General features: G+C 34.7%; 2 protein-coding genes and 2 non-coding genes across 4 annotated transcripts; all 4 read left to right on the top strand.

Annotated features, from left to right (window-relative positions):
* The first annotated feature begins 2865 nt into the window (after positions 1-2865).
* On the top strand, positions 2866-4062 carry LOC133682883 (uncharacterized). Its single transcript, XM_062106431.1, has one exon. It carries the CDS (start codon positions 2866-2868, stop codon positions 4060-4062), a length of 1197 nt encoding a protein of 398 aa, XP_061962415.1.
* A 2701-nt stretch (positions 4063-6763) lies between these two features.
* On the top strand, positions 6764-14126 carry LOC133682884 (uncharacterized). Its single transcript, XM_062106432.1, has 11 exons — positions 6764-6955; positions 7227-7796; positions 7913-8036; positions 8301-8630; positions 8712-8822; positions 8913-9417; positions 10062-10274; positions 11164-11537; positions 13517-13554; positions 13639-13786; positions 13911-14126. The coding sequence occupies exons 2-11, from the start codon at positions 7228-7230 to the stop codon at positions 14124-14126; spliced, it is 2628 nt and encodes an 875-aa protein (XP_061962416.1). The 5' UTR covers positions 6764-6955; position 7227.
* TRNAF-GAA (transfer RNA phenylalanine (anticodon GAA)) lies at positions 11938-12011 on the top strand. The gene has a single exon. It is a non-coding gene; the product is annotated as a tRNA-Phe (tRNA).
* TRNAP-UGG (transfer RNA proline (anticodon UGG)) lies at positions 12263-12337 on the top strand. Its single transcript has one exon. It is a non-coding gene; the product is annotated as a tRNA-Pro (tRNA).
* Positions 14127-15531: the final 1405 nt, after the last annotated feature.

The following is a 15531-nucleotide window of genomic DNA, read 5'->3' on the forward strand; positions in this document are numbered from 1 at the left end:
AGGACATTTCAACATAAAGTATCTTCTTATTTACCTGGTGATCTATTGTAGAATAGTGTTCATGCACAGTTGCAGCCAAGTCAGGTTTTTGTTTTTTAGTGCTGACATCTGATGCTTTGTGTCACCTGCTACTGAAATAAGCTCTTGAATGTGCGTGGCATTTGTCAAGGTGCTAAACGATCTGTTTCTCTTTCATAGAATCTTGATTTTGTTTTTGGTAGAATTTTACCTTTCTTTATGGTTGCTTTTTTTCTAGTATTATTTTCATCACTAACACTTCCTGTCATTGTTAGGCCTTTGGGTTTAATAACCAAACCTAACCTAAAACCAGTCATTTTGATTTCCAAATTGTTAGGCCTATATAGGTTTAAGCAAATGAATTGTACATCAATGGTGGGCTAACTATATAAACATAAGCTCTAACGTAACGGAAGCTTGGATTTGCTTAGAAGCATTAAGTTCCATAAGGAAAAATCTTTTCTTGTCACAATAGAGTGAGTTGGACCATCATCATCGCAATAGAAAGGTGTGAAATTGAGTTTTTGCAATTGGATCTGTATAAAACTCAGCCCTCCTCTTACAAAATAAAATAGCTAATTAATTATTCAGGTGAAAAAGCCAAACGTATTGAGTCTTATGAGTTATTAATTGTTTTTTTATTATTTATTTTAACACATAAACATTCAAACCAATCTTCACAACCATCATGAAATTAAGTGTTTTAAGATTTGAGAATTTTATATTTAAAAAATAAAATACAAATTTTGTGTTGAAAAAGGTTTTGATATTAGAATGTTACCTATGAGGTTAGTAAACTGTTTTGGTGGTCTTCTAAGGTTTTCTGGTCGACAAAATGGTGGAATTCTGCTAGTGGTTTGTGATAGAGAGGATCCCAATCAAAGCATCACATAATTAATGTATTAAATTTTAAAGAAAAAGTGTGTAGGGATATGTCAATCAAAACAATTAATAATTTAGAAAGAATATGTTTTAACCCGAAAGAAAGAACAAACTTTAATGGTATAATATTTTATTATATCAACCTTTATTCCTTGTATTTGACATTGTTTATTTAATTACAGCATTTGATTCATTTAATAAAAAAAATCAAAACGCAGGAGTATTCTTTATAGATTAAATGACTCCATCTTATAATAATTAAAATATTTGAGTAATTTAGATATTCACAGTCCATTTTTTCCAAAAGCAGAAACTGCATTTAGCATTGTCATGATCCCTCTGGTTTCATAATTCTCCGAAGCCTGGCTGGTTGACAAAAACTGTAAGCGTCAATTAGATGTTTTTCTCATGAAGAACACATAGAAAACTCGAAAGATATGGTTTGCTTCCATGTTCATCAATGACAACCAGTTTAAATGTTAACCACGTGGAAACGTACTGTGACAACATACCAAGGCATTACTGATCACAGATTTTGTAAATTATTGACTGGCGTGCTCTGAGCTAAAAAGGTAATTTGTTGGGACTGGACGGATCAAAACTAAGTAGATAGTGATGATTGTGGACTTTTTTTACAGGACTCCACCGTACTGCATATAAAGAATCATATATACGGCACTCATTTTGCTTATTCAGCTGTTGATTCTTTGTGTTAATCCATTGCAAAGTAGGAAATTAATAATCTATCAACCTTTATTCCTTGTTAAAAAATTACAAGAAAATACTTAGTTTATTCCAAATTCTTTATAAAAAAATCAATTATAAATGAGTAATGTTAATCTTACAAAAAACAAATAAAATCATTTCTTAAAAATTCCATCCATTTGATTTTATGTAATTCCGTAATAGGATCTTCATTCAATGCCCAAGTTTGTTTAGGAGTGGTTTTGGATAGAATATTTGATAAAATAGTACTGCTTATCATAAAGTTTTGAGTTTGTATCACCTTCTTATCATTGTTTATGATATTGCAATTACATTTTATAATATTTTAATTTATTAACTAAATCTTGTAATACTTGAGGATTCATCAATATAACCAAAATTTCATTGTTGTCACATTCTATAATATAAGGATTTGTTTTAAAGACTAGCAATTGTTATAACTTGATGGGTGTAACATACTGTTTATGTTTTTTTTATTTTTCCAGCAATATAAATGGCTTATTGGATCACAATATAATCCAATAGAGTTGGCTAAATCTGATTGGGTTGCAATAAGAAAACCTCCACCTTGTGCCATTGATTCTTGGGGCTTAGGTAAGTCTATTTTGCATTATTTTTACATGGTTGCTTAATTATATCGTGCATAATTTTTTTGTTGGGCATGCCTATTGTAATCTTGTCAAGTAGTTGGAACTCTGTCTTTCATTGGGACAATATTGATAGTTTGTATAAGAAAACTAATTGAATGATTTTCTTTTATTAAATCTGATATTGAGTTTATTTTGGATGGAAATTATGAGACCAAAATGAAACCTAGAGGTGGGAATTTATTTGTTCAACTCCAAAACTATTATAAAGATAAATTTATTTAGTATTTGTTCAACTAAATATATTTTTTTATCCATTCATTCTCTATAAAATACTAACCGAACATAATCTAAATAGTATATTTTTGTCACTAGTTAGAAAATATAAATGACAATATAAGTGTGTGGGAATTCCTCACACACTCATATTGTCACACTAAACAGCCTATATAATTAAACACTCAATAAGAAAAAGTAGAAGAAAAACAGTTATCTATTTTTTAGCTTCATATATGTTTGAGCTGGACAAATAATTAAAGTTTATTCATGTGGTACATATTTTATTTTAAAGGATTGTTTAAGTACTAGTAGTTAAAGAAGTATGCTTATTTCAAAAAATGCTTATTGGTGTTGTCATGTTAATTAGATTAACATGGATGATCGATCGTGGATGTATCGTCGTCTTATGGATGGTCGCCTTCGTCCTGAATACATTACTGGTGTTAGAAGATTTATCAATTTTGCATTTTCAATTGATAAAAATATATCTGGGGGAAAAATTAGATGTCCTTGTGTGAGGTGCAAAAATCAAAAGTTTTTAAAAGAAGATGATGTTTGTAAACATCTATTGATAAAAGGTTTTTTACCTTGTTATGAAAATTGGACTGTACATGGGGAGCCTTATGTCGCAGAACCAATATTGGCTGGACCTTCATCGATTATAATGAGTCATGATGTGAATGATGTTTGTCTAGAGAATCCATATAGGAATCTGGTTATGGATGCAATGGGGGTTGGTAATGCATTCTATAATGATAATGTGTCTAGTCCTATGGTAGCAGGGGAAATTCCAAATCCGGAGGCAACTAAATTTTTTAAGCTTTTGAAAGCCGCGGAGGAGCCGTTGTGGGATGGGTGTACCAAGCAATCCAAATTATCTGCTTGTGTACAATTGCTTAATATGAAGTCAACTTTAAATTTGACTCAGAATGCCTTCAATAATTTTATTGACTTTACAAAAAGTTGCATGCCTAATGATGAAAATTTGGTTTCAAATTTTTATGATGCCAAGAAATTTATGCGGCCACTTGGACTTGGTTATGAGAAATATGATGTGTGTCCTAATTACTGTATGCTGTACTATGGGGTAGATGCAATGAAAATAAATTGTGATTTTTGTGGAAGTTCACGATACAAACCTAGAAATCCAACTAGTAAAGGTTCCAATAAGGCGGAGAAGCAACTCCGATACTTTCCTCTAACACCAAGGCTTCAGAGACTATTCATGTCTCCATATCATGCCAAAGATATGACATGGCATCATTTTCATAAGTCTGATAATGGGGTTATGGTGCACCCATCTGATGGGGAGGCATGGAAGGAGTTTAATCGTGTCCACTTAAGCTTTGCATCAGATCCGAGAAATATTCGGTTAGGGTTGTGCACTGATGGGTTTTGTCCATTTGACATGTCTTCAAATACATATTCTTGTTGGCCAGTAATTGTGACTGTTTATAATTTGCCTCCGTGGAAGTGCATGACTAGACCATTCATGTTTTTGACAATGATGATTCCTGGGCCAAAGAATCCGGGTAAAAAGCTTGATGTTTTTCTAAGACCTTTTGATTGATGAGTTAAAGAATTTGTGGTTTTTTGGTGTTGAAACATATGATGTATACAGAAAGGAAAATTTTCAATTAAGGGCAGCTTTGATGTGGACCATTAGTGACTTTCCAGCATATGGCATGTTATCGGGGTGGAGTACTCATGGAAATCTGTCTTGTCCTTATTGTATGGAGCATAGCAAGGCTTTTAGATTAAAAAATGGGGGGAAAACTACATTTTTTGATTGTCATCGACGATTCCTACCCATGGACCACCCATATAGATTTCAATATGATAAGTTTTTGAAAGGAGTAATTGAAAGGCTTCCTCCTTTACCTCGTCCATCTGGTTTGGAAATGTTAAATGAAGTGTCCAAGTATACTGAGGGACATAATGGAGGTTCATCATATAATGATAAAATTCATGGCTTTGGTGTTAAGCACAATTGGGTGAAGAAGAGCATTTTTTGGGAGCTTCCATATTGGCATACAAATTTGATTCGTCATAATCTTGATGTCATGCATATTGAGAAAAATGTCTTTGACAACATTTTTTATACAGTAATGGATTGTCCGAATAGAAGCAAGGACAATTTAAAGGCTAGGTTGGATATTCAATTGTATTGTCAGAAGCCAAATTTACATTTGCAACAAGATATGAGTGGTCGGCTTTACAAACCTAAAGGCACTTATTGTCTACACAAGAAACAACAACAAGAAGTTTTGTCATGGATGAAGGAATTATCATTTCCTGATGGTTATGCTTCAAGCATTTCACGATGTGTGAAAGAGGCACAATGTAAGGTTTCAGGGATGAAGAGCCATGATTGTCATGTCTTCATTCAAAGACTTCTTCCAACCGCTTTTCGACCTTACTTACCTAGGCCACTGTGGGAGGCATTAACTGAACTGTCCGTATTTTTCCAAGATATTTGTTCAACAAATTTAAATGCTCAGCACATAGAGTTAATGCAGATGAATATAATTGAAATAATTTGCAAACTTGAAAGGATTTTTCCTCCATCCTTCTTTGACTCCATGGAACACTTGACGATACATCTACCTTATGAGGCAAAAGTTGGTGGACCAGTTCAATATCGATGGATGTATCCATTTGAACGGTATGTTTTCATACTATGTTAATTTTATTCACTTTTTATTTTTTAAAAATAAACTAATTGACAGAAATGATATAGGTATATGTTTTATTTGAAGAAGAAAGTGACCAATAAAGCTAAAGTTGAGGGTTCCATATGTGAAGCATACTTGATTGATGAAATTATCAATTTCGCATCTCATTATTTTGGTGATGACGTGCAAACAATTTGGAATCGAGTTCCACGGAATGATGATGGTGGCCTTAGAAGTGTAGATGGATGTCTCTCTATTTTTTCCTATCTAGGGAAAAAATTATCCAAAAGATTTTATAAAAGGCAGTTGTCACATGCTGAAATGCAAATTGCGCATAACTATGTGATATTCAATTGTCAAGAACTGAAGCCTTATTTAGAGTAAGTATGAAATATTAATTTGTACTAAATTTATAATAATTTATTATTAACTTTAACATTTTAAAATTTTAGGCAATGTCGACAAGAGCTAAAGTCACAACAACCACATGCGAGTGATGGTGAAATTGAAAAATTATGCGAAGTGATCTTTCCAAATTGGTTAAAAAATAATGTAAGTATTTTAGTAAAATTAATTTATATTTTATGTCAATTAGCTACTTTAAAAATATTATTAATCTCTTTTGAATCATTATTTCTTATGGAGTTAACTATTATGCTAGGTGGAATACCAATCTAATGGAATTGAAAATCAGCTCTTTGGACTTGCTATGGGCCCTTCAACTTCAGTGAAATGTTATAATGGCTATTATGTGAATGGTTTTAAATTTCATACTCAACGTTATGGTCGTTTTAAAAAGACAATGAATAGTGGAGTTTGTGTTAAAGGAAGTTGCTATGATGATAATGAATGTGATTATTATGGAATGCTTAAAGAAGTTGTTCGGCTAAAATACTTGGGGAGTAAGTGCAAGTTATTTATGTTTAAATGTAATTGGTATGATACAAAACGAGGGATTAGAGTGCATCCTTCGAATGGTTTGGTTGAAATCAAGCATACATCTCGACTACACGGAAATGAAGATTTTGTGTTAGCACAACAATGTCAACAAGTCTACTATACATATCCACCTGGTAATAAATCATCTGAATGGTGGACGGTTATTAAGACAACTGCTAGAAGTCGTTACAATGTTGATATGGGTGAATTTATCGAAGATGCCAACAATGTGAGATCATTTGATGTTGATCAATCAGATGAGATTTCTCAATCATGTCGTGTCCTTCCTACTTAAACACTTGATGATCCAAATATACTTGTTGAACCATCTTATTATGAAGAAATCGGGCAACATGAATTGATTCAACTTGACATGAATTGGGGAAACAAAGATGATGAAGATGAAGATGAAGATGAAGAAGCTGATGGTGATGGTGATGGTGATGGTGATGGTGAAGAAGAAGAAGAAGATGATGGTGAGGATGATTGTTATGGTGGTGATGGTTAGGAATGATGATAATAATGAGTAGCACAAGTTAATTATATTTTGTAGTATATGTAATGAATTATCTTTATTATATGTATGAATGATTTCATATTATTTGACAATATTTAGGCTGTCAATGTTTTTTTTTATTATTTTATTCAAGTGTGGGTTATGCATCACATTACATAAATCATTTTCATTCACCTTTGAAACCATTTATAACCTTTCAAGTATCAATCTTTAAATTGTGATTCTGATGTTATATTTTATTTTGTGATTCGTTTTCTTGCTTACAGATGCTGAAGCGTGAAAGAAAGGGTTCTTCCTACTCAATGTTTTGATTTATAGGACCAAACATCAAGGTAAGCATACTCATAAATTTTGATTTCTGCTTAATTAATTATTTAGATTATTATTTTTATTACTGTTTGTGGTAATTGGCTTTTGACAATTTAAACTTCATGGCTGAGTTTTGTCAATGAGATTTAACAGTTTGTTTTCATTCTAGTTATGGCAGTCTTGGGAAAATATCTGTGAATTTTTTGTTCCTGATAGTTTAACTATGAGCTAATTTATTGTTATGTTGTATATATTGCCATATTCTAAATGTTAGTTATTTTTTCCGGTTTTTAGCATGCCTCGACGAGGATCCATATTAGATTCTAGGAGTGACAGGTCCACTTCAAGGAGTGACAAGTCCACTTCATCCAAGTCATTTCAAACTACATCAAGGCATAATAACAAAGGATCCACATTTCATCAACCTATGTATCAGAACGCAAATGAGTATTATATACCTACTTTGGGGAGTACACATCCTCCTCAACATGATTGTGGGAGGGTTGATGCATATCAATATTGTGAGGGCTTTCGTTTTCAAGATTTGCTTCAAACTCAAGGAGGTTTCTCTCGAGATAACCAACTTGTTTATGGAGGACATAATTTATATGGGAGTTATAGGAGAGTTGAAGGTAATGATAATGATGTGAACATTAGAAATGAAGATGAGGGAGACGGTAGTAATGAGAGAGGTGTATGTGATGAGAGAGATGTATGTGATGAGGATCAAGATGGTGTTCCATCATATCACGGTTCAACATCTTCTCCATACAATTATGATCAAAGTGTTAAAAGGAAGGGTTTTGACACGTCAATAGATCCAATAACAAGAAAAAAAGAGCTTTGTTTGTATGGAACAACAGAGTAAGTTCAAACTTTCAATAACTAACTTATTAAGGTTATATTTTCAAGTATGAAAAAAATTACTTATTATTGTGTAATTATTTGTTTAATATAAGTTTGTTATTATATATTTTCAGGTTCAATAATGCATCGTGTGGTCGTGCAATCGGAGATATTTTGAGGTCCAATTTTAAGGGAGCATGGCACTCTTGGGAAAAAGTAGATCCAATGTGCAGGGATGAATTCTTTAAAGAGTTTAAGGTAAGAACCAACACTAATTGCCATCATATTCTTTTTAATTTTGATCACTTTAATGTAGAATTATGAAAATTATCAACTGAATAGCTATGATTGATTTGTGTTATAATTTGTTCTTATTTCTTGTTTACTCTTTAATATCATTTAATTTCTTTAGTTATTACATCATCTTGCAAATTCTGAACAAGATAACACAATATGATTAATTATTTATATAATTTGAAATTTTGTGCACCCTTTTTACTTGGTATATATATTATTTGGTAGAAAAAATATTCCTTTCCTGAGAAAGATGAGTCGATTGTTCGTAATATTTGGGAAGATAAGGCTAGGATAGCTTTGAATCAACAATTGACCCGAGCTCGCAAGAAAGCCATGTCAAAAGAAAACACTACAAATATTATAGATTGTCTTGATAAGGGTCCTGCCTGGATAAACAATGATGACTGGAATCAAATGATCAAAGATGTTTGGTCCACCCCTGAATTTCAAAGGAGATCTGAATCTGCTAGGAGAAATCGATTAACCAAAACAGATGGCAAAATAAGCACTCATTCTGGAGGAACAGTGTCATTTGCATCATATCGAGCTAACATGGTAAGGATTTTTTTTTAATGCTTAAGATAATAAATTAAAATTTGTATATTTCTCTTTTATAATATTTATTAATCTTGAAAGCAAGAGGAAGCTGGTGGAAAAGAACCTCCATGGGATGATGTCTTTACAGCTTTGCATCAAAGTACTAAGCAATCTGGTAGCTTTGTCGACAACAAGTCTAAAAAAGTGGTTGTATGTATTTTTATTTGATTATTTCTTAATATAACTTAAGTATTATTCAACATTCAAATTAATTTATTGTTGCATGTATTTTATTTGTAGGAAAATTATAAAATGGAGATGATTTCAAAGTATGGAACTGATCGGGAAAATCATCCTTCATTTGATGGAGCAGCTTGGTGTGTGGCTTCAGGAGGAGTTACAAAGGGTAGGGTATATGGTGCACCTCGTATGCCAAAATCAAAAGTTAGTACAAGCTCTTCATCACATTCTTACTCGGTGGAGTCATCATATCCCAGTTCATCGTATCGAGCATTGCAAAAGGAGATAAAGGATAAAGAAGAGGAGATAAAGAAAAAAGATGATTTTATTCTTGAAATGAAACGGCAGATGGATTCCATGAAAGAATATATTGTGAACAATCTTGGATACCATGGTGGGACATCAAATATTGATCAAGGTATGCCACCACCTTTGACTCCATCAATACCGCCACCTATGGCTCCTCAGATAATGACACCTATGGGTCCTGCATTTCAACCAATTTTTCGACCTACACCTCGACCTTTATATCCTGCTCAATCTTCTGTTGATCCACAATATCATGGTTCGTCTTCGCAACCTGCACCATGATTGTATCTTTTGTTGTTTTTTTTATTGTATTTGAACTTAATTGTATTAATGCAAGTTTAACTAAATTTTTATAATATGAATATTATTTTTATTTTGTTTTTTATTAATGATATAATTATTTTTAATATTAATTAATTTATGTTGGTTATATTTTTAAATTATCCATAAATAATTAAATAAATAAATTAAAAGTGATTTTAATAAATAAATAAAAATTAATTTAATAAAAAAACAAATGCAATCACCAACAGATTCTCCGTTGGTGATTGCAACTTATGCATGAATCAGCAACGGAGAATCCGTTGCTGATTCACAAAATTAGCAACGGATTTGTTCGTTGCTGATTTGGCAGCAACGGATAATCCGTTGCTAGTTTTGCAACGGATTATCCGTTGCTAAATTTCAGCAACGGATTTTCCATTGCTATCAAATCAGCAACGGACAAATCCGTTGCAAAAAAATCAGCAACGACAAATCTGCATCCGATTTTTGTTGTTGTTGATTTCGTTGCTAAATTGTTTTAGCAACGGATGTTAGCTTTATTTGCAACGGAATTGTCCGTTGCTAATTACTCCATTTTTTAGTAGTGACTGCTTTTCTTGCTCATTGCACTTGCAGTGCAGACTCAACTGGCTCACTCGCAGATATGCACATCCCAGCTCAACAGCCTGAATGTCTGTGCACCATTTGTGGTGCCTGGTGCAACGAACACCAACCCTAGTACTGATTGTTGTAATGCACTTGGTGCAGTGCAACATGACTGCCTCTGCAGCACTCTCCAGATTGCGGCTCGCCTCTCTTCTCAATGCAATCTTCCACCTATCACTTGCGGTAACTAGAGCAGGTATGAACTTCGTAAATCAAACTTTAAAATTAAATTGCTAGGAAGATATTATTAGGTAATATTAATTAAAATCTCAAAAGGAATTGTGTAAATTTTTTAATATAGTATTTAAAAATATACATAATAACGTAAAATTTTAAGTTTAAATAATTTTTTAATATAATATTTAAATTTTAATAATCAAGTAATCACGAAATTATATCTTATTATTTTTATTTTATTTTATTAAATTATAAATACATTAAACATGAGATACTATAACTTTGTATAAATTTTAAATTTTAATTATTTTTATTTAAAAAAATATATAAGAGAATAATATAATTTTTTATAATAATTTAAGCTATGAGTTTCTTGTTTTTTTCCCCTTGAAAAAAGTGATGGGTCTTGTCGACGAAAACAATTTTACTCTCTGCATCAACTGTCCTTAGCAATTAAAATATATAATATGATCCAACATTCAGATCTAAGCATGAATTATCCATCCCTTATCATAGTAGTTTGACTTAGATTTTTAATAATAATAATAATAATAATAATTAATTATGTCTATCATCTCTTTGCAGGTACAAGACAAGCATGAAGCTGTTGGCAAAAGAGTGAAAAGGAATATTAGTGTAATTGGAACTTCAATCATTGAAGCTTATGATCCATCAATCTTCCTTTTCTCTTTCAAATGTGTCCCGATGATCTGTAACCAAGCAGAAGCTTCATGCTGATTAATAAATAAAACACATTATTAGTTGTTCTATCGTATTTGTGACTGGATATATAGTAATTAATTACATGCACGTAGCAATGCAATCCATCAGATTTCGCTTGCTACCATGTCATCTCCCAAATCTTTGGAATCTCACGAATATGATCCCATTGCAGAACATGTGAACTCCCAGAGGTTGTGTGAATTGGATATGTGCAGTGATTCCATTGGTGAAATTGAGCTGAAGAAATCAGTCCTTTCAAAGAAGGAGGCAACTGATAATATAGGAGAGCAAATGGAGGAAAGATTTGCAAGGGGTGGAGTACAAGGGACCATGGAGATGATGACTGATTTAGAGCCCGGGCCGCAACAGTCCGCTGAAGAAAGTAAAGGCCAGCTGAATAGATGGAAGAGATTGTGTATTTACCTTGGTACTGTTGGAATGCTGGTTGCTTTTCTAATGGGTTTGGCCATGTCTTGGACTGCACTCACAGCAGCCCTCATTTTTGTGATTCTTGATTTCAAAGATGCAGGGCCTTGCCTAGAGAAGGTAAATCAACAGGTCTTTCACAAAGATTCTATCTCCTCTCCTAAATATCTTTTCATCAACTGGAATACTTACATGCAGTATTCGATTGAGTAAAAATGAGTTCCGAAAATAGCACTACTTAGTGACTAGGAGCGGAGAGCCTGTTTCGCGTTTTTTTTTTGTTTGACCGGTCTATCTTCTTTCTATAAGCAAGCTCCCTCCGGCCATCCAGTCCCTGGACGGCTCTCAGTTCTTGAGCATGGTGGGAGATTAGATTAGGCGGCAGTTGAAAGAGTTGCTCGAAAGCTTGGCGAACAAGCGAAAAAAGCCCTATATCTTCTTTTTTTTTACTTTTCCCTTACTAGTCAAGTGGTAAGGTAGGGCGCTCTTCGATGAATAAAACACAGACTTTAGGAAAGTGGTTCAGGTAGCTCAGCAGGTTAGAGCAAAGGACTGAAAATCCTTGTGTCAGTGGTTCGAATCCACTTCTAAGCGGGCGAAGGGTCATGAGGACACGTAGCCGGGAGCGAGCCGAATTTGGAAATTCAAGTGAAAGAAAAAGCCAAAAAATCTCGCTCCTGCACTCTACGGCTTTTTGGCGTCGCCATATCTTGCTGGAGGCAGATTTTCTAAAAAAAGCGGTTGATTACTCGGATTGGTTCTCGCCTCCCTGTGTCCAAAAGGATGGGCGAGTTCGGTTCAAGTCTTCATCGATCGGGTGGATCTATATGCTCGGGGGGGTGAGACGAGGTGTAGCGCAGTCTAGTCAGCGCATCTGTTTTGGGTACAGAGGGCCATAGGTTCGAATCCTGTCACCTTGACCAAGGAAGGGCTATTTTTTTTATATAGATCTGACACCCTTTCCCGGGAAAAGAAGTTAGGGATCACCATTTTGGGCAACAGAAAAGCTGTTGTTTTGCTTCTCCATTTCCAAGCAACCCTGTGATGTGACTATCTGTAACCATATAAATGATGAGTATGAATAACGAACTGCCGTAGCCCCTTTCTCATCTCTAATGGCCATGGATACATAGTGGCTGGTCGAGGGGTTATCGCTGGCACTACTTCCACTTGATCGCTTCGTACTTCACATTCGATCAGCAACTTTAGGCTAGTTTATTTCCCTTCGTACTGACCTGGCATACAAATAAAAGCCCATGACCCTCTTTTCGTCTTCAAAGAATGTTTGTAGCGTTCTCATCTCTGTACTGAATGATTGAGCTACCCATGCTATGACGGAACTACTCCACTGTCAACTGATCGAACTAGACTGATCTAGGGACACTAGCATCTATCCATCAAGGAACTGAGCTATGCCACATGTCGCTCTGACTGAACTACCGAGACTGACTGACAAACGAACCCAGCTCTCAAAGACCTAGCTATACTACTTAATTACTGACCTATTCTAGTGCGCTAGGTAGGAAAGGGAGACAAGAACTACATTGCTATACCTGAATCAGTTTGACTCAATGCTAGCACTTAGACCTTTCCCCCAAGCTTCCTTCTATGCTGCCAGAAGCGGAGAGGAGGGTTTTCACTTCTTAGAACACTTAAACCGAAAGAAGAAATGCCCTAGCTCAGCTTCCTAGCATGACACATCAGCTACGCCATCAGAGACTGAATTAGAGCCTGGAATGATCCTCCACTTGCTAGTCAGGAAATATCACCGCTCTGTCTTTCGTTGCTCTCTTAAGCTACTTTACGAGTGCAACCAAGTTCAAGAAACTGCTAATTAAGATACTATTCTGTTATCTATCTAAAAGTCAATATCTGTGAGAAGCTTCTTTCTCATAAACATCCGAAGCAACGAGAGATGCTCAAAATCCTATTTCCTCTTTCCTCCATAACCTTACCAATACTCCCTCGCCTGGAATTCTCCCAGTAAGCTGATCAGACACAGCCCTGGACTTCCCTTCACTACCAACCCCTCCCATTAAGATTCCTCACCGCCTGGGTATGAAGATCCCTCACTGCCTGGTTATGTTTGCAAGTTGCAGAAAGCATTGTATAGTCTTAAACAGGCATCACGCGCTTGGTATGATAAGTTTTATAGCTTTTTAATCAATAAAGGCTTTCTTATGAGCCGTAGTGATTCCTCGTTATTTATTCAAACTAACAGTTTGCGAACTACAATTCTTGCGGTTTATGTGGATGATATTATTATAACTGGCAGTGCTACCTCTTATATCTCCACTCTAATCACTAAATTAAGTGCTCAGTTTGCTATAAAAAACCTTAGGAACTTGAACTATTTTCTTGGCATTGAGGTACTCAAGACAAGAATGATCGTGGACTTTTTTTAACACAACAAAAATATACGTTGGATCTCCTCCAGAGAGCTGCTATGCTGAACTGTAAGCCCTGCTCTTCTCTAATTAACTTTAAAATCAGTCCTCTGCTGCAGTCTCTTCTACTCCATTTCATAATCCATCTCTGTACAGAAGCATCGTTGGAGCCCTACAGTATATTACAAGACCTGATTTGGCCTTTGCTGTTAACTCTGTTTGTCAGCACATGCAATCTCCTACAGATGACCACTTTACTGCAGTAAAACGTATCTTGCCTTATCTCAAAGAGACTATTACAACTTGGTATTCAGTTCACTAGAGGACCTTTCACTCTTACTGCCTATTCAGACACTGATTGGGTAGGTGATACTTGTGATCGTCGGTCGGTTAGTGGCTATTGTATTTTTATGGGTAATAATCCCATTGCCTGATATGCTAAGAAGCAGGCCACAGTTGCCAGATCTTCCACTACCAGAAATTCGCTAAATACCAACGGATTTACCGACGAAATATTTTCTGTCGGTATTTTGAGGTCGAAATTACCGACGGCCACCTTCCGTCCGTAATTCAGTCGGTAAAAACCGACGAAAACTTTTCCGTCCGTAATTCAGTCAGTAAATACAGACGGAACATTTCCGTCGGTATGTACCGACTGAATTACAGACGGAAAAGTTTCTGAATTTAAAAAAAGGTGGGTCGCTGACATGGAGGTTTTGGCGGGTTTTTGTTTCCAACGGAATCACCGACGGATTCAAAAACGACTGCCCGTACAGTGCCCGTAAAGTGATGTGACCGGTTCGCCGTTTAAATTGCCGACGGACTCACCAAGGGATTTGAAATGGCAGATCCGTACGGTGACATGTCTATGTTTCCGTCAGAATCACCGGTGTAATAACCGACGGAGTGTCCGTCGGTAAAACCGTCGGAAAAAGTTAATATATGACAGCTCTGCCGACCCTCTCATCCCCTATTTCTCCTTCTTCTTCCTCATCTCAACTCTCCCCATCTGCAAACAACCAGCCCCCCCTCCCCCCCTAAAAAAAAAAATCTTCCTCATATCAGCACAACAAGTTATATTTCTTGAAGTTTTGTGGTCACAGCATCCGCGCGTGTTCTGATTTACCGATGGATTTTATCAATTTTTGTAAGTAATTATATCTTTTTAAATTTTAACATTTAATTAAATGTTAATTTTATTGTTTTTTTAGTATATGTATTTTGTTAGTAGATGTACATGTTTTATTGTTATTTCTCAAACAAACTTGTAGTATATGAATGTATAATTTTGTACATGTTATGGTTTGTTTTAGGTATTTGTTTGTAAATTGTTATTTCTTTATAGAATTACCGAATTAAATGTGCTATTTTGAAATAATTAATAGCTTGCTTAATGGGCCTGTTTAAAGTTTTATCAATGGTATTGCGGAGTGGTAATTTCTGTAAATTTATATTTTTTAATTCGTATGGACGTTGATAAATGATAATAAATATTTAATATTTATGAGAAGTTGTGATTGGTTTGTTGGATAATCTCGAGTTAAAGTAATATTTGTACAAGTTTATTTACCTAACTTAGTTAATTAATACATGAAGTCATCATAATTTTATAGAGGTTCGATATAAGTCATGGATGATCGTTCATGGATGTATCGAGATTCACCCCAAGGATTGCGGAGGATGGATTATTGTAATGGGGTTCAGGGTTTTATTAATTTCGTAACATC

The sequence above is a fragment of the Populus nigra genome, chromosome 2, assembly GCF_951802175.1.
Source record: "Populus nigra chromosome 2, ddPopNigr1.1, whole genome shotgun sequence".
NCBI classification, from domain to species: Eukaryota; Viridiplantae; Streptophyta; class Magnoliopsida; order Malpighiales; family Salicaceae; genus Populus; species Populus nigra.

Bases quoted from the DNA above. Each gene is read 5' to 3' on its own strand.
- LOC133682883 (XM_062106431.1), top strand. From the start codon at position 2,866: ATGGATGATCGATCGTGGATGTATCGTCGTCTTATGGATGGTCGCCTT.
- LOC133682884 (XM_062106432.1), top strand. From the start codon at position 7,228: ATGCCTCGACGAGGATCCATATTAGATTCTAGGAGTGACAGGTCCACT. The intron at 8,037-8,300 runs GTAAGAACCAAC...ATTATTTGGTAG, and splicing joins AATTCTTTAAAGAGTTTAAG to AAAAAATATTCCTTTCCTGA. The intron at 10,275-11,163 runs GTAACTAGAGCA...ATCCCATTGCAG, and splicing joins TCTTCCACCTATCACTTGCG to AACATGTGAACTCCCAGAGG.